Source organism: Onychostoma macrolepis, chromosome 17 (assembly GCF_012432095.1).
Source record: "Onychostoma macrolepis isolate SWU-2019 chromosome 17, ASM1243209v1, whole genome shotgun sequence".
NCBI lineage: Eukaryota > Metazoa > Chordata > Actinopteri > Cypriniformes > Cyprinidae > Onychostoma > Onychostoma macrolepis.
In genome coordinates this window covers 24,356,973-24,376,979 of record NC_081171.1, presented here as the reverse complement: position 1 = coordinate 24,376,979, position 20,007 = coordinate 24,356,973, and the positions used below count along the sequence as shown (strand labels likewise).

Here is a 20,007-nt window from a genome sequence, read left to right as displayed (position 1 = left end):
ATATGTGCACAAAACATATCAATGAAACATATCTCTTGTATTAGTTTTTAATGTGTAAGTTTGTGGAAAATGAATGTTTTTGGGTCCAGTGAGCTTCATATCACAGTAGGGTTTTTGTATCAGACAGATGTGATTCTGATTCTTAGTGACAGTGCTGTGAATTAAATGCAGGAAGGTCATCTCTGGGGGCACTGACAACAAAGTAGTGAGTTATAGAAATGCTACCTGGTCTCATGGCATTTACGTACCTGGGTGCACTTTTTAGCGTGAATATGAAATATGAAATGAATATGAAATACATACCAATAAGTACATATCACTGCAGTTTCCAAAATAAATGAACACTTTCACACAAATTTACAGAGTTGCGATTAATAAAGCGTAATTTTCGCACAATTACTTGAAGAATATGATGCTATGACTTCAAAACAATATTAATATGCTAGGAGGTTTGAAAACTGATGCTTTTGAACGTTAGCATCGCACACATCCAGCTTCATATCTATGGGTTTTCATCGCTGATAAGTTTGTTCGGTAGCTCACGGAGTACGGAGGCGTACATAGGAAATGAGAAGCACCGGTTTGAATTCCGTGTAACTACGGTTTGACAAAGCAGTTATAATCTGCGTAAAAGGAAGTTCAGATGGCACAGTTGCATCAGCTAATACGTTTTTATATCAGTTTTGCATTTGTTAACACTATCGGGTAGGTTTAGGGCTGGATTTGGTGTAGGGCATATTTCCAACACCATAGAGCATTAATTTTTAGCGACGGTCCCCGGATATTTGAATTCTGAACCGCCACAATACGTACCTGAAGCAACATAATAAAAAAAAACAGCGATACAATATCTATGTAATAAAAACGTGCCAGGGTTCACATATTGAACCTGTGTTTTAGCGCCACTCAGTGGACATTTCTATTTGAAACTGCATGGGCGAAACGTGCAGCAAGGTACGCAAAACGGTGTCGCACAAAAAGTGCGCATATTTTTATGAGACCAGGTTGTAGAAATGGCAGTGCTGTTCAGATTTAGCATTCACTTATTAATTTGATTGACTGTACGAGGTCAAAATGTGGGATAGTTCTGTTCTCACATGAGATTCCTCAGACATTCTTAGAAACTGCTGTTCATGTATCTATAAAATCACACTGTCATTTAACAAGACTATACAGGGAAACATGATCTCACCTCAATGTTGGCAGCAAATCAAACCCCGAGCCCTTCGCAGGTGAGGCAGAGCTGATGCAGAAGCACAGACTAGAGAGCTTTTTGTATTAAGGTTTCATTGACTATATCACTGTGTAATATGCTGCACAGAAATACACTGCGCTGTCTTCTGGTTTGAGGTTGCTGATAGTCAGACTGCCATTTCTCGCTGCATCTCCCTCCAATTTGATCTTGTCTTTAAATTCAGGCTCTATATTCTCATTAGTATATAAGTATCCCATCAACTTGAGTCCAGTCATGTCCTGACTCTGTTTGTACCACAGCATTCGGTTGTAGCTCTGTATATTGTGAGAACAGAAGATAACAGCCGATTCAGTTTGGCTCTTTACGAGGTCATCAGGACTCTGGAGAACAGTTTTTGCATGATTTGCCACTGTCCATGAAGAAATACAACATTAGTGATGAGTAATGTCTGAACATTTACATCACAGTTAATCATCATATGCACAACATGTTTTTTACTATTACCTGTTAGCCACAACAGACATGCAGATCTGATGAGGAAAGTGTTCATCATGTCAGCTCTTTGTAATAAAGTGAGTATTTCTGCTGTGATGAACTACAGGCACAAGAGGGAGGAAGTGATGTCATCTGTAGGGTGCACGGACAGCACATTTTGCAGTAAAACATTATGAACATGAATGTATTTTAACTAAATATTATAAAATGTTTATTACCTGGTATGCAGAATACATATAAATAATATTTTAATTTCAAAACAAATTGTTCTTTAAAATCAATGTGCTTATTCATATGATCCCTCTCTAATATTGTTGCACTTCACTGTAGTTTATTTAATAGTATTGGCACTGAATCAAAACCCACAGGTGTGAGGAGGAACATAAATATGCTTTTTACTGAATTAAGCTGCTTAAAAGTGGTTTTTGTATCAGACAGAGGTGATTCTGAGCACTGTGTCATATGCTGCACAGAAATACACTGCGCTGTCGTTCAGTCTGAGGCTGTTGATAATCAGATTGCCATTTTTCTCTCCATCTCCCTCCAATTTGATCTTGTTTTCAAATTCAAGCTCTTTATTCTCTTTATCATAATTAAGATGTCCCATCAATTTGAAACCCAACATGTCTGGACTTTGTTTGTACCATAATATTCTGTAATAGCTCGGTATATTGTGAGTACATATGATCACAGCAGATTCATCTTGATTCTTGATGAGGATGTCAGGCGTCTGTAGGACGGTTTTACCAAGACAGGCAGCTGTGGAGGAAAAAAAAACAGTGTATAATAGTCAAAAACAGGATATATTAATGTATAGAGTGCAGAATTGTTTGTTATTATTACCTGTAAATATTATTATGCATACAGATGCACTAAGGAATGAGTTCATCATGATTTCTTTCACCAAGTGCTTCTGCTGCGCATTAATAACATGAGTGAGAGGAAGTGATGTCAGATGCATCTCAGCTATTCTCAACTTGGGGAACAAATGAATTTATATGTTTTTGTACTTTTAAACCTTTTAATTAAATAATTTTAATTAAATCCTAATTTAATTATTTTACAAACTGAGGTCAAAGTAAACTATCAGCTCTCTATAACTAACGTAAATTCCATCTGGGAATATTTCTTATTGGTTCACTTATATAAACTATTCTGATATACAGTACAGTATATTTGTTGTGTCAGACTGCCACCTGTTGACTAATGCTGTCACTGATCTTTTTATACAATAATGCACAGCACTCTCCAGTCTTTGACACACTGTGTTCACTCACTGAACAGAAGTATATAGCATTGTCATCTGTGTCTAGATCTTTTACCATAAGAGACTCACTTTTAGTATCACTTTTTTCAGTATCAAATTTGTTTTTATCAACATCTCCAAATTCTGGACCTCCATGAGCATTAGTGATTACTATGAGTTTCATAGTCTCTCCTGGACGCTGTTACCAGTACATCAGATAGTAGGTGGCACCCTTATTTTGTATGCAGTTCATATAACTCCCTTTTGCTTTCAAAAGAATAGGTTCTTGTACAACATCAGTCCCACCTGCAGTGCCTGTGAGTATAAAAAGAAAAAACATTCGATTTTAAAAGGATTATTGTATTTCAGTTGCTACAGAGATTATATTAGCACATTTTGGATACCTTGGCTGCAGCACAGTAACAGAATCAGTGAAATAAAGACTGTAATCAGGTTCAGTTCTAAAGCAGCACAGACTGAGTCCCAAACTGAGTCCAAACTTGGTCATTCAAACTTTTCTGTTATACAGGATGTGACATCATAGGTTATACAGTCCTTGTACCATGAATGTTGACTGTAGAGAGAAATATAAATGTGTTAACTTTGTGATGAAAAGCTGCGATGAGCTCTTGTAATTTAATAATACAATGTTTTAGTAAGACACTATGCACTAAGAATGTATTAACTGAAAACTGATTTTAACTGATTTTCTTCTTAAATGTAAAAGTTTATTAAACTTTTAGACAAAAGATGTTAAAAAATGTTGCCTAGTGGGTTTTTTTAAATTATTATTATTATTATTTAATATTAGATGCATAAGGCTTTTATGGGGTTTTTAGTGGGGTTTTTTTATTATTATTTTTATATTAGATGCATAAGGCTTTTATGGGGTTTTTAGTGGGGGTTTTTTATTATTATTTTTTATATTAGATGCATCAGGCTTTTATGGCTCATATACTGTAGTATGTACTGTATTACTCAGGGAAGAAAAAGCACCTCAGTTTTATTCAAAAGCACAAACTGAGCATGAATATGGTGCAAATGCTGATATTTATTTGGCCAAAAGGTAAGATGAAATTCTGATAGATTTTAATGAAATTCAAATATTCAGAGATCTTTATGACAGTACAGCAGCTGCCACTCCCGCAACTGCGTTGATGAAGCCTTTATACGTCATCGACCTCCTCGTTCCGGTCAACAATTGATGACGTATTCCACACATTGCATAAAGTTTACATTCAATATAAACTATTACAAAAATAATAATGACCATGATATGTAACACTTTATTTCTTCCATCTCCCTCCAGTTTGATCCTGCCATTGAATTCCAGCTCGGGGTTGCCATTTTCCAGATTAAGAAACCCCATGAACTTGAAGCCCATGATGTCTTTTTTGTACCAAAGAATAAGTTGATAATTTGGTATATTGTGTGTACATATGATCACAGCAGATTCATCTTTATTCTTTATGAGGTCACCAGGTGACTGAAAAACAGTTTTACCAAAACATGCAGCTGTAATGAGAGAAAATACACATATACAGTGAGAATCTATGTAAGCAGTGTAGCTTCACACTAAAAATGTTAGATATAATTACCTATGAGGCATACTAGAGAAACACAGACACTTAATAGAGTCATGTTTGTGTTATGTGCTGCTCAATGACAATTCTATGCATTAAATGCTGGAAGGCACCTCTTATAGGAAATGATGTCATATCTAGGGGCACTGACAACAACAAAGTATACACTATGCAACCTTTGGTCGTCTAGTTGTTGATAGCAGCATAAAACTACAAGTTCCAGTAATTACGGATGAACATTGTATCAGGATCTCATTATCAGATGTTGATCAAATCAAACCCTGAGTTCTTCTGCAGGTGAGGCTGAGCTCATGTGGTGAAGCCGGTAAGAGTAACACAGACTAGATTAAGGTTTAAAGGTTTGACGGTCTATATCAGTGTGTGGACCGGCTGCACAGAAATACACTGCACTGTCATTATCTGAAAGATATTTTATGGTTAGAGAACTACTTTTAGTTGCATCTCTTTTGAGTTCAACTTTGGCTATGAAATCATCCTCTCTTTGTCCAGTCCCCATCATGAGATGTCCCAGTAATATCAGTCCCTGGCCGGGGTTTGTTTGTTCCACAGTATCACAGTGTTGCTTGATATGCTGTGTTGACATTCAAGCTGTGCATCATCTCCTTTCATTTTAAATAGATCTGGAGGACTCTGATGAGCTTTAGTACTGAAGGAAGAACCTGAGTGGAAAATAAGAGAGAAGGCAAAAAAAAAAAAGACCTAAATAGGTGTTACGTTATGCAGACCAGACACAGAGGATGGTAAATGTAACAGGTTTATTGAAATGAGTAGTCGGGTAAGTAAAGCAGGTAGATGGATACTGATACGTTATGATGACAATGACTGATGAAGGATTTCTTGCCGAGGTGAGGATGCCAGGAGCTCGTGGCTGACGGGAGGCGCACACACCTTGGAGGATGGTGATTTCCAGGCCGGGAAGACGGGCAAAGACAGGCGGATGGAGACACAAGGGAACACAGACGATCGGGACGAGGAGGTATGTATAGCGAGGTAAGTCTTAACTGGAAGGTAGGGAGTGAGTCCACTTCGTATGATCGAGATCGGACGCTGACTGGAGTGAGGTGTGTGCTTATGTAGTGTGGCTTGGGCTGAGTGATAATGAGGTGCAGGTGGTGTGATCAGTATTCAGGTGATTGTGATCTTGGCATGGGATTGGTGGGGGAGCCTGGCTGATCCGTGACATTACCCCCCTCTCCACGGCCCGCTCCTGAGGGCCGAGGGGCCCGGCGCCGTGGTGGTCTGCCTCTTGCTCTAGGTGCTGGACGGTTGGGGAAACTTGTGTGGAATTCCTCTATTAGCGCGGGATCCAGGATGTCGTCCTTGGGAATCCATGACCTCTCTTCTGGTCCATACCCCTCCCAATCGACGAGATATTCTAGTTTACCACCACGGCGTCGGGAGTCCAGGATGGTTCGTACTTCGTAGACCGCTCCGTCCTCCAGAATCAGTGGGAGAGGGGGTTCGGTGGTCTGGCCAGGCTCTGTGGAGGAAGGAACAGGAGTGTGGTAAGGTTTTAACAATGATATGTGAAAGGTGGGATGAATTCTGTACTGAGGTGGAAGTTTGAGCTGGAATGTGACCGGATTTATCTGCTTCTGGATGACAAAGGGGCCAACGTATCTGGGAGCGAGCTTCTTACTGGGTAGACGCAGTCTGATGTCCCTTGTGGACAGCCAGACCTTCTGACCTGGTTGGTAGGGAGGAGAGTCGGAGCGTCGAAGGTCTGCTGTCAACTTGCGTCTACTCAGGGCTCGTCGAAGGTGGTGGTGTGCTTCGTCCCAGACCCTCTCGCTCTCTCGGAACCAGTAATCCACCGCCGGTACCTCAGAGGGTTCCCCGTTCCAGGGAATAGGGAGGCTGGAAACCGAGTACGCACTGGAAGGAGTGAGTCCAGTAGTTTGTTGGCGAAGGGAGTTCTGGGCGTACTCGGCCCAGCCAATAAACTGGTTCCAAGAGTGCTGGTGGCCGTGGCAGAAGGTTCGTAGAAAGCGTCCAATTTCCTGGATCTTTCTCTCCGTCTGCCCGTTGGTCTGTGGGTGGTAACCAGACGAGAGACTGACGGTCACACCTAGGAGTTTTAGGAAGTTCTTCCAGACTCGGGATATAAATTGAGGACCACGGTCAGAGACGATGTCCTCTGGGATGCCGAAGTATCTGAACACGTGGTTGAACATGACTTTTGCTGTTTCCATGGCTGTGGGTAGGTTCCTTAGGGGGATTAGACGGCAAGATTTGGAGAATCTGTCCACTATGACCAGGATACAGGTGTTACCTTCTGACTCGGGTAAGTCGGTGACGAAGTCTACTCCCAGGTGTGACCATGGTCGATTGGGTACGGGCAGCGGGAGAAGTTTGCCGGCAGGAAGGTGGCGAGGGCTCTTTGACATGGCGCATTCTTCACAACCCTGGACGAACCTTCTCACATCCCTGGCCATATTCGGCCACCAGTAACGGTCTTTTAGTAGCGAGAGGGTAGCATTGGCCCCAGGGTGACCAGTGCCCAATGAAGAATGCGTTGTTCGGATGAGTTGTGTGCGTTGAAGTTTGGGGACATACTGTAAATTGGGTGGACAGCCCGGCGGAGTGGCTGTGGAGACATTGGCAGAGGGAGTAGAGTCCGGGTTCCACTGGATGGGATTAACAAACATGTCTTCGGGTAGGATGGGATCGGGTTTGTCTTCTGTTTCTTCTGGCGTGTATAATCTGGATAAGGCGTCGGCTTTGACATTCTTGTGACCAGGGTTGTATGTGACCTTGAAATGAAACCGAGTGAAGAATAATGCCCAGCGGGCTTGGCGGGGGTTGAGTCTTTTCGCGTCTTTGAGATACTGTAGATTTTTATGGTCCGTGAGTACTGTGAAAGGGTGTTTGGCTCCCTCAAGCCAGTGTCTCCACTCCTCGAGGGCCAGTTTAATGGCTAAGAGTTCCCTGTCGCCGATATCATAATTTCGTTCCGCCGGGCTGAGTTTACGGGAGAAGAAGGCACATGGATGGAGTTTAGAAGGATTCCCCTGCTGCTGCGAAAGGACGGCCCCCACGCCCGTGGTGGAAGCATCCACTTCGACCACGAAGGGCTTTTCAGGATCCGGATGAACAAGGATGGGGGCCTGGGTGAAAGAGGTCTTCAGCTTCTCGAGTGATTCTTGGGCCGCCTCGGACCAGGACAGAGACTTGGGCTTATTACGGAGGAGGTTTGTGAGTGGACTGGTGAGGGTGCTGTAGTTCTTGATGAATCTGCGGTAGAAATTGGAGAAGCCGAGGAAGCGCTGGAGTTCTTTAATGGAGGTGGGTCATGGCCAGGTCTTAATAGCGTCCACTTTCCCCTCGTCCATCCGGATGCCATTCTTGTCTATGTGATAACCCAGGAACTGTACGGATGGTTTGTGGAATGAGCATTTCTCGGCTTTGAGGAAGAGATTATACTGTCGGAGACGTTGAAGGACCTCCGCAACGTGGTGGCGATGGTCGGCCGGGCTCCGAGAGTAGATGAGGATGTCATCGATATATACCAGGACGAAGCGGTGGAGGAACTCTCGGAGCACCTCATGCATAAAGTCTTGGAATACGGAGGGGGCGTTGACAAGGCCATACGGCATAACCAAGTACTCGTAGTGTCCAGTAGGTGTGATGAAGGCGGTCTTCCACTCGTCCCCTCACGTATTCTGATGAGGTTATGCAGCTGGAGGTCCAACTTGGAGAAAATGGTTGCTCCACGAAGATGTTCCAGGGCAGCTGGGACGAGGGAAGAGGGTATCTGAATTTAACTGTGATGTTGTTGAGTGATCGATAATCAATACAGGGCCGCAAGCCTCCGTCCTTCTTGGCCACAAAAAAGAAACTAGAAGCAGCAGGGGAGGTAGACGGTCGAATGTAGCCCTGTTGGAGGGCCTCTTCTATATACTCCTCCATGGCCTTCTGTTCCGGGATTGACAGGGGATAAATCTTTCCTTTGGGCACTGGTTCACCAGGAAGCAGATCTATCGCGCAGTCCCATGGCCGGTGAGGAGGCAGTTGCGAGGCCTTCTTCGGACAGAAGACGTCTCTGAAGTGGGTGTATTCGTCAGGAATAGTTACCGATTGTTGATGGATGGGGCTTTCTATGGATGTGGTGTTCAACAGGAGAGTGGTATTGCAGGATCGAGAGGGTTGAGGTAGCCGGGGAAAACAGTCTGGGAAACATTGATTACCCCACTTCAGGACGTCTCCGATATTCCAGGCCATCTGGGGTTCGTGTATGGCGAGCCAGGGGCGACCCAGAATGATGTCCATGTTGGTCTCCTCCAGAACCAGAAGTTGGATGGTTTCTTCATGAAGGAGTCCCACGTGGAGAGTTATTGGTCCCGCTAGATGTTTTACTTGGTGGTGGCTGAGATTTTTACCAGTTATGGATTGGATTTGGTAAGTCTTGGTGTTAAGTGCAGTGGGGATCTTGAGCTGGCGGCAGAGACGACGGGAGATGAAGTTCCCAGCTGAACCCGAGTCGAGGAGGGCAAGGACTGGAATGGAAGCACATGGAGTGATCAGCGTCACGGACATGGTTAACGGAGACATTTTCTGGGGAATAGAATGGATGGAACTCACCAATAAACGAGGTGGACGAATGGGGCATGCAGATATCACATGCCCTCCACCGCCACAATACAAGCAGAGCCCTTTAATTAGTCGCCTCTGCCGCTCAGCGAAGGTCAGCCGCATGCTGTCTGTTTGCATGGGTTCGGATTCTGGTTCTGGAGGGAACTGAGTGTCTGGGTGGCGAGAGGAGGGAGTGCAACGGTTCCAGTAGGTGAGATCCTCCATACAGGCCTGCAAGCGGGATGAGCAGCGAATAGAGTGCTGGATCATTTTTTCCAAACCGAAGCTGTCGTCATAACTCGCCAACTGCAGGCGAAGTTTCGGTTCCAACCCTTGACGATAGGCGTTATTAATGAGCGTTCGTTCCAACCGCTCGCAGCGGCGAGGGTGCGGAACCGCAGAGCGTATTCTTTTATGGGCTGAGATCCCTGTCGGAGGCAGTAGAGTTGATCGCTGGCAGTGGGATCTCCAAGCGGCCGTCCGAACACTTCTCTGAAATGAGATACAAAGTTATTGAAAGATTGGGTGACATTGCTGGCTTGCGCCCAAATGGTTTCTGCCCATTGCAGGGCCTTGCCCTGTAAAAGGGAGATCAGAAAGGAAATCTTCGAGATTTCCGTGGGATAGAGGTGAGGTTGGTTCTCAATATAGAGTGAGCATTGCAGTAGGAAACCGTTGCACTCCTCCGCCACGCCAGAGAACGGCGCTGGTGTGGCCATGGGACTGGCGATTACCGGTGAAGATGAAGTGGTAATGGCGGCTGCTGCCGTGACGGGTGGTGTAGGTGGGTGAGCAACGGTGAGGACGCGGCGAAGATTGTCCACGAGCTCCTGGAAGGGGTCCGTCCTACTCATTCTGAGAAACTGTTGTCGGTCCGATCTTCTGTTACGTTATGCAGACCAGACACAGAGGATGGTAAATGTAACAGGTTTATTGAAATGAGTAGTCGGGTAAGTAAAGCAGGTAGATGGATACTGATACGTTATGATGACAATGACTGATGAAGGATTTCTTGCCGAGGTGAGGATGCCAGGAGCTCGTGGCTGACGGGAGGCGCACACACCTTGGAGGATGGTGATTTCCAGGCCGGGAAGACGGGCAAAGACAGGCGGATGGAGACACAAGGGAACACAGACGATCGGGACGAGGAGGTATGTATAGCGAGGTAAGTCTTAACTGGAAGGTAGGGAGTGAGTCCACTTCATATGATCGAGATCGGACGCTGACTGGAGTGAGGTGTGTGCTTATGTAGTGTGGCTTGGGCTGAGTGATAATAAGGTGCAGGTGGTGTGATCAGTACTCAGGTGATTGTGATCTTGGCATGGGATTGGTGGGGGAGCCTGGCTGATCCGTGACAATAGGCTAAATATTGTTAGTGATATTTGTTTAATAAGGTTTATTATTATCCCAGTACAGCAGCAGCTTGTGGTCAGAGATCAATTCTGAAGGAAGAGTACACATCACCAAAAATCATGTCTTGAAATGAACTGTATTGAAAAATGTGCAATTGTTATTTTACAGATATATTTCATATATATTTAAAAAAAAAAAAAAAATCCATATAATGTGGTTTTGGATGCATCAATTAATGTATTTAGGTTGATCCTGCGATATTTCATTAATATTTTGAATAAATACAGCTATTTTAGATATTACCTATTTGATTTATTTATTTATTATTTATTTAAACTTAATTACATGTTCTAGTAAGTACACAATTTAAAGTCTCAAGATGAACTATAACATTACGAGACATGTTTGCTTGAGCTTGTAAAGTCAATTTGAGTGCATGCTGTCATTAAAGCAAAAGTATAATGCACTAAATACTAAGAATTCTGAAATCTATATTAACTATTCACTATAGCTGTTATGCTAATAATATAATTTTTGAATTGATTGAACCTCAACACAGGATGGGGGTAATAGTATGAGAAGTATTTGCAGGATAACACAATTCTTAGTGTTAAACCTTGTACAGTACAGTAAATATTACAGCAAGTCTGGATGAACAGGCTGCACATTTGTTGAATCACATTGCCCCCTGTTGATCACTGTTACTGTAATTATTTATGGCAGCTGTTTTTGTTCAACTCTTGCCAAACGTCACTGCACTGTGTGTTTACTGACTGAGCAGAAGTAGACGGCACTATCATCTGACTCCACATTGTTCACAGTCAGAGATCCACTCTCTGCAACAGTTTTAATGACTGGAAATTTGTGTTTATCAGAATCACCATAGTCAGGATTGTCGTAAGTGCTTGTGAACACGATTAGAGTCATAGTTTGTCCTGGGCGCTGTCGATACCAGTACATCTGGTTGAACGTTGAATCCTTTTTATGTGTGCAGTTCAGTTGAACAGAACTTCCTTTTACTGCCATTAAAACACTTGGAACTTGAGAAACATCACTGTTACCTGCAAAATGATATAGAGAGAAACATACAAATATTTCTGTGAATATTACCAGAGGTTATTATTCTAATATTGTGTGGGTTTGAATACCTCGATCCCAATGTAGCGTCAGAATCAACAAAATAATGTTCCTCATCTTGTTACGTTGAAGCTGTCTTGGTTAAATTATAATCTTCTGTGATGATTCAAATTTAAGTTGTTAATACAGGATGTGACATCACTTTCATGGTAGGTGATCTCAGGGTGGGGCAAACTTCTGAAATTAAGAATTATCTTCCTTTCACTTCTTGAGTCGGGATGTGAATTCAATTGGCCACTTGCTACAAGCAACACATTAAGCAAGACTAGACAGGTGTTGTGTTCAGCATTGGCACTGAATCAAAACCCACAGAACTGTAAATATACTTGTCACAGAAATAAGCTGTTTACAAGTGGTTTTTGTATCAGACAGAGGTGATTCTGAGCACTGTGTAATATGCTGCACAGAAATACACTGCGCTGTCGTTCAGTCTGAGGCTGTTGATAGTCAAATTGCCGTTTGTCTGTGCTTCTCCCTCCAGTTTGATCTTGCCTTTAAATTCAGGCTCTTCATTTGGATTATTATAATAAAGGTTTCCCATCAACTTTAAGCCCAATGAGTCCTGACTTTGTTTGTACCACAGTATTCGGTCATAGCTCTGTATGTTGTGAGTACAAGTGATCACAGCAGATTCATCTTGTTTCTTCAGTAGATCCTCAGGCATCTGGAGAACAGTTTTACCAAGACATGCAGCTGTGAAGAAGAAAAAAACAGTTTTTATATTCATAATCAGTTGATTAAACTAAAATAATCTGCACATTGTGAAAGGTAGATGCATATTTGCTTATTATTACCTGTAAACATAATTAGAGACAAAGATATATCAAGGAACATGTTCATCATGGTTTCTTTCATCAAGGTTTTCCTTCTGTGAATTAAAGGCACAAGCAGGAGGAAGTGATGTCAGCTATAACGGTTTCTAACTAGCGAACTCAAAGAGAAAAGAGTAACAAAATGCGGAAGATAAGATTCAATCTGGACATAATGGGTTGCATATAAATATCGGAACTGATATGCAATTTACAATGATATTTAAATTAAGGATCATTGCTTAAATTATTTGTTTAAAACATCACTTTATGTAAACAGACATATTTATTTTGCGTTGCATATGGGCTGAAATCTTCTGAAGCACACAGCCCCCTGTTGGTCAATACATCTCACTTTTAACACACTATTTATTTATTTTTTTTCTGTACAGTTCTCCTCAGAGTTTGATAGACTACATGTTTACAGTATACTAAATACTATACAGTATACATAATGAACTGGATTACACAATACACAATGAAAGAGTAATATAATCTTTGTGATTTTTTATGATAATTGAATTGCTTAAATGGCCACTCACTCACAAAGATATCAAAGATGTATTCTGGTGTTTTTGTGGTATAAAATAAATCTTGTTCTAATATAATTTTAATAAAAGTTCAATATAGCTTCATGTATTTATGGTGTAAAATGTGATTTAAACTTTAATTTGACCTAAAATGGTAAGTACTGCATCCCTTTTGCACTAAGACACATTTCATTTACATGTGTGAACGTAATATCTTAAATCAGTTGTTGGTAAATGTTAGCAGGAAATAAAACCACCTCCATCTGGAGGTGAAACTGAACTTGGTTCAGAAGAATATTTTAATGATTTACATTAAATTGTTTTGGTTCAGCTCAATTGTTTAAACATTGTCCCAGACTGCCACCTGCTGACTAATGCTGTTATTGTCTTTTTATGCACAGAATGTTTTTGTACAGCACTCTCTAGTCTTTGACACACTGTGTTACTCACTGCACAGAAATATATACCACTGTCACCTGGATCTAGATCTTTCACTTTCAAAGATCCACTTTCAGCATCACTTTTTTGAGGTTCAAATTTGTTCTTGTCAACATCTCCAAACTCTGGATCATTACCAGCCACAGTAAATACAATGAGTCTCATAGTCTCTCCTGGACGCTGTCGGTACCAGTACATCTGCCGGTATGAAATATCCTTATTGTGTTTGCAGCTCAAAGAAGCAGAACCGTTCTTTGGTTCCCAAAGAATTACAGGCTTTTGAATAACATCATCTCCACCCTCAGTGCCTGTGGACCAAATTAGATTAAATTAATGAGAATATCAGGTTATTGTTTCAGTTAATGAGATGTTAAAGAGTTTTATTTACCTTGGCTCCAGTGCAGTATCAGAATCAACGCAATAAAACCCCGAGTCATGTTGAGTTTTGTGGGGCGTACAGTGAGTCCCAACCTTTGAAATGATTCAAACTCTAGCTGTTGTTGAACAGGATATGACATCACAGGTTGTAACAGTAATGAACAAAATTAACATATAATTTGCATATTAGTACTTCAAGCTCTAAATATTAATTTTTTAAAATGTGGTATTCAGAATTATAGTGTATCTTTAATATGGGGAATCAAATGAATCACTTGTGATATTTTCAAGCCTTATGAATAAATCACACCTCACTTTGAGGGGGTTCGTGCAAATTAATAACTCGTTAATATGAGTTAGTGTGAGTAATAGTGATTTTTCTTTAATAAGCACCAGCAATAACACATGCTTATCCAGAATCAAACACTGGTATAAAGGATATTTCCTTTTGCACCAACATCTCATTATTGCTCATTACTGGCAAGGAGTCAAAATTTAGCCACAAATATAGTTAGAAATCAAAGGCTGGGTCTTTTGCTGATAAACCATCAGTGTAACAGTGGTAAGTTTTTGTATTAGACAGAGGGAGTTTAGAGCACTGTGTCATATGCTGCACAGAAATACACTGCACTGTCAGTCACTGCGAGGTTTTCAATTGTCAGAGTGCCGTTCCTCCTTCCATTTCCATTCAGCGAAATCTTGTTTTTAAACTCTGTCTCTATTTCATCAGATTCACCGTTAAGATATCCCATTAGTTTAAATCCCAGGGTGCCCTGGGTCTGTTTGTACCACATCATTTGGAAATAACTTGCTATATTGTGTGTACATATAAACACAGCTGATTCATCTCTGTCCTTTATTGATTCAGGAGGAGTCTGGTAAACTGTGTTACCAAGAGTGGAAGCTGTAAAGAGACGATTAAATGAAAGATTTAATGATAAATGTCAATAAAAGATTAATTACATACAGTTGTTGTAATAAAAATCAAGAAACACTTCATGAAAGTCATTATTACCTGTGAGCCACATAAATGTGACAGAGAAACTTATGAGAATCATATTCATGCTGATTTCCTGTGCTTCAATATGTGTCTCTGCTGAGAGTAAACACAGTTGATGAGATGAATGAGTGGAGGAAGTGATGTCACCAAAGGGATTTCTGACAACTCAAGTTTGCTCAATTTGAATAAAAGTAAGTAAGAAGAGAAATTGTGAATTATTTTTAGTGGATGTCCTAATGTTCCTTTGGTAACATTCAGATGTTCATGCTGCTCACTTATACACTGGAAGATATTTTTTAATCAAAATGAATGAATCAAGTTCCAGATTTTTCCAGAGTTGAAACCTTTTTTATCAGTCTGGGTCATATAAAACAATGCACATGCATTTAGATAGATATGATAGATGTGAAAAGAAAAGAAAAGAAAAGAAAAGAAAAGAAAAGAAAAGAAAAGAAAAGAAAAGAAAAGAAAAGAAAAGAAAAGAAAAGAAAAGAAAAGAAAAGAAAAGAAAAGAAAAGAAAAATCCTCTGGGTTGAGGAATATTGAGCTCAACCAAAAAAAGGTAATTACTTTAGCTTCACTACTTGATGAAAAGAAGCATAATACCATACTCATATAATTTTTCAGTGTTTTTCACGTTTAAACGTGATAATTCCTTCAGAAATCATTAACAATTAAAAACAAAATACCCTTTGAAATCATACACTTTTAAATTCCCTTCTTTATAATTTCTAAGCTATTGTATGATTAATAATCACTGAAGCACTTCTCCAGATGCAAAGTGGGTGTGAATATACAGACACTGATCACCTTGTTACAGAGACAGAGTTTTTGTATCAGACAGAGGTGATTCTGAGCACTGTGTCATATGCTGCACAGAAATACACTGCGCTGTCGTTCAGTCTGAGGTTGCTGATAATCAGAGTGACATTATTTCTTCCATCTCCATCCAGTTTGATCTTGTCATTAAATTTAGTCTCTTTGACATCTTGTTTGATATTGAGGTATCCCATAAACTGAAGGCCCATGTTTCTCTGGCTTTGTTTGTACCACTGTATAACATCATAGTTTTGTACATTGTTTGTACATTTGATCTCAGCAAATTCATTTTCTTTCTTCAGGAGATCAGAAGGAGTCTGGACAGCACTTTTACCAAGAACGATGACTGTAAAGAGAAATATAAACGGTTAAACTATATAACGATGTGATGATATCTTATCTCAATGACACAATGTACTAGCAAGAATAAAAACTAAAAACAATTACCTGCAAGACACAGAACAAAGACAGAAACACAGAGACAGCGAGCATTACTCATGTTTTCTCTCTCTCCTGAATGATTCTACAATTAATCAAATACAGGCCACGAAGGAAGTGATGTCATCTAGGGTGGAAGCTTAGTTTTCTCTCTTAAATGCATCTGTTTGATGGGAAAACACTGGCTTTCATTCCACAAGACATTGTATGGATGGAAGACTGCTGTTTACTTGTACCAGAGTGCCCCCTTTTGGATGGTACAGTATATTATTTATTTTTGACAAGATATGAAGTGTTTTTGTACATCTGCCTCCAGTTTTTGACGCACTGTGTTTGCTCACTGAACAGAAATACATGGCACTATCATCTGGCTGTGCATTCTTCACAGTAAGTGATCCGCTCTCAGGAACTGTTTTATGTGCTTCAAATTTACTTTGATCAGAATCTTCAAATTCTGAAGGCCCATAGCTTTTCGTTAACACAATGAGGTGCAAACTTTCTCCTTTTCTCTGCCGGTACCAGTACATCTGATTGTAGTCAGCACCTTTATTGTGTGTGCAGTTCATTTGGACAGAATTCCCCTGGAGTGACCAGAGAACGCCAGGCTGTGAAACACCATCTCCACTTGAACCACCTGCAGAGAAATTATAATTATTAATAAACATTTCAGTATCAACACAGCAAAGTTGTACTATTGTATTATTTCATCATGGTAATGCTCTGGATAAATAATCATACATTGACTCCAACAAAGTGACAGGATAAGTAGAACAAAGATCATGTTAAATGAAGGCTGTGAGTGCACTGGATGGCAATGGTGCAATGGTTTTGAGAGATGATTCAAATTCTATCTGTCAGTACAGGATCTGAAATTTGGACACATTTGTTGAATCACATTGCCCCCTGTTGATCACTGTTGCTGTAATTATTTATGGCAGCTGTTTTTGTTCAACTCTTGCCAAACTTCACTGCACTGTGTGTTTACTGACTGAGCAGAAGTAGACGGCACTATCATCTGACTCCACATTGTTCACAGTCAGAGATCCACTCTCTGGAACAGTTTTAATAGCTGAAAATTTGTTTTGATCAGAATCACCATAGTCAGGATCGCTCAAATAAGTGCTTGTGAACACGATTAGAGTCATAGTTTGTCCTGGGCGCTGTCGATACCAGTACATCTGGACAAATGTTGAATCCTTTTTATGTGTGCAGTTCAACTGAACAGAACTCCCTTTTACTGCCATTAAAACACTTGGAACTTGAGAAACATCACTGTTACCTGCAAAATGAGCATAAAAAAAATATAAGCAACTTTAAGAGGTTATTCTTTTATGTTTTAATGAAGATAGTTTGAATACCTTGGCTGCAGTGTAGCGTCAGAATCAGCAGAATAATACTCCTCATCATAACACGTAGAGGCTGGCTGGATTCAATTATAATCGTATATGATGATTCAAATTTTAGCTGCTAATACAGGATGTGACATCATGACATCATGATGATTTCAGGGTGGAGCAAAATTCAGGATTTAAGAAAGAAGTGTGGGATGTGAATTGAATTGACCACAAGATATTAATCAGCACGTTAAGCAAGACTTATAGACCTACAGGTGTTGTAGTGTTGGCACCGAATCAAAACTCACAGGTGTGGAGAGGAACATGAACAAATACGCTTTTAAAGTAAGCCGTTTAAAAGTGGTTTTTGTATCAGACAGAGGTGATTCTGAGCACTGTGTAATATGCTGCACAGAAATACACTGCGCTGTCATTCAATGTGAGGTTGCTGATAATCAGATTGCCTTTATTTCTTCCATCTCCCTCCAATTTGATCTTTAGTCTCATCCTCATAAAAAAGGTATCCCATCAACTCAAAGCCCAACACATCCTGACTTTGTTTGTACCACAGTATTCGATCATAGCTCTGTATGTTGTGAGTACAAGTGATCACAGCAGATTCATCTTGTTTCTTCAGTAGATCATCAGGCGTCTGGAGAACAGTTTTACCAAGACATGCAGCTGTGGAGAAAATATAACAGGAGTTTATAATTAATGTTTGACTGAAATAATCTGCATAATGTATGTAAAGTAAATATTTTACTAGTCCATCTTTGTTTATACATACCTGTTAACATTGTTAGATATATAAATATGTTATGGAGAGCGTTCATCATGCTCAGTCCTTCTGCTATGAATTAAAGAAACAAGCGGGAGGACGGTGATACAGGCAGATTTACAGGCTCTCAAATGGTGAAGCCTGGGGAAAAAAATGAATGAAACATTAAAAAAATAAGATTCCTGTCTGCACAGGTATGAAGATCAGAACTGGTGTGCAGATACTGCATGCTTTTGATTTGCTTCACAGATAAAAATGAAAATGTTGAATCACACTGCCCCCTGTTGATCAATGCTTACTTCTAACTTTAAGACACCTGTTTTTGTGCAGCTCTCCCCAGAGTTTGATACACTGTGTATTCACTCACTGAACAGAAATATATGGCACTATCATTCGGCTGCAAATTGTTCACAGTCAGAGATCCTCTCTCAGGAACCGTTTTATTGGCCACAAATTTATTCAGCTCAGTATCTCCATATTCTGGATCACTGTAAGAGGTTGTGAATGCTACGAGTCTCATAGTTTGTCCTTGGAGCTGTCTGTACCAGTACATCAATTTGTAGTCTGAACCTTTGTTGTGCGTGCAGTTGATTTGGGCAGATTTCCCCTTTAGTTCATAAAGAATAGCAGGTTTTTGGAAAACATCGTCTCCTACTGCTGTACCTGTGCAAAAATAGAGTACATGAGGAAAGTAATATAAATGTAAAGAGTAAATCGTAGAGGAAACTTTGAAGTCATCTGGATACCTTGCCAGCAAAACAGTGCTATAATTAATGTTATTATTGTTCTAATCATGTTGAGTCCTAGAGTGCAGACTGAGTGTCCTGTGAGACTGAAACTTCAGTCGTTGTAACAGGATATGACATCAAAAGGACGCCATCACTCAAAATCGCTACCTAAAAGAAAAAGAAAAACTTTTAAAACAGATTTATCATTATTATTATAATTTTTTAATCTGAACCTAGTTGTACAGAAGAATAGTCTGAAAGAAACCTTTAAACAATAAAATAATACGGTAAAATTTAATTTTCAGTAACACATTTTGTTCAGTATAGCTTCATGTATTCGGGTTTTAAAATGTTTCAGGTTATTGTTTCAGTTAATGAGATGTTAAAGAGTTTTATTTACCTTGGCTCCAGTGCAGTATCAGAATCAACGCAATAAAACCCCGAATCATGTTGAGTTTTTGTGGGGCGTACAGTGAGTCCCAACCTTTGAAATGATTCAAACTCTAGCTGTTGTTGAACAGGATATGACATCACAGGTTGTAACAGTAATGAACAAAACCACATGAACATATAATATGTCTATTATCACTCCAAGCTCTGATTATTAATAATAAATCAATTCTAATACAAATATGTGATGCTCAGAAATTATAGTGAATCAAATCAAATCAATCCTCGTGATATTATTCATCAATCAAATGAATCCCTAATATTATTATTAAGCCTAATGAATAAATCCCTCCTCACTTTGAAAAAAACCCCAGTAATTTTGTTTTATTAAGCCTAATTGTACAGAAGAATTGTCTGAAAGATATACACTGGTGTTTCATATACAAAGTAGCCTTGTTTTAATCTTCAGTATGATGCAATACATTTCAATTTTAGTAACACATTCAGTACAGCTTCTTGTATTTAGGTTTTAAAATGTGACCATTTATAATCTTACTACTTATGACAGATATAAATAGTTGATTATGATTAAGTACTTTTGCACCAAGAAGCATTTCTGTTACACATTTAAATGCAATATCTTAAATCAGTTATTGGTAAATGCTGGCATGAAATAAAGGTGAAACACATTCTTTTAAAAACATTTTATGAAAACAACTTGGTTTTATTTTCTGTGGTAATTGACAGCATGCCAGAGATGCTG

General features: G+C 40.0%; 3 gene segments (V, D, J or C); all 3 read right to left on the bottom strand.

Moving 5' to 3' along the window:
• Positions 1 to 11,215: 11,215 nt before the first annotated feature.
• LOC131522833 (T cell receptor beta variable 29-1-like) lies at positions 11,216 to 11,664 on the bottom strand. The segment is given in 2 exon segments: positions 11,216 to 11,526; positions 11,614 to 11,664. Coding segments are annotated over 2 exon segments (357 nt in total).
• Positions 11,665 to 11,668: 4 nt separating this feature from the next.
• On the bottom strand, positions 11,669 to 12,462 carry LOC131523662 (T cell receptor beta variable 3-1-like). The segment is given in 2 exon segments: positions 11,669 to 12,295; positions 12,397 to 12,462. Coding segments are annotated over 2 exon segments (390 nt in total).
• Positions 12,463 to 13,196: 734 nt separating this feature from the next.
• Positions 13,197 to 19,319, bottom strand: LOC131523657 (T cell receptor beta variable 19-like). The segment is given in 2 exon segments: positions 13,197 to 13,687; positions 19,255 to 19,319. Coding segments are annotated over 2 exon segments (468 nt in total).
• Between the last annotated feature and the right edge of the window lie 688 nt (positions 19,320 to 20,007).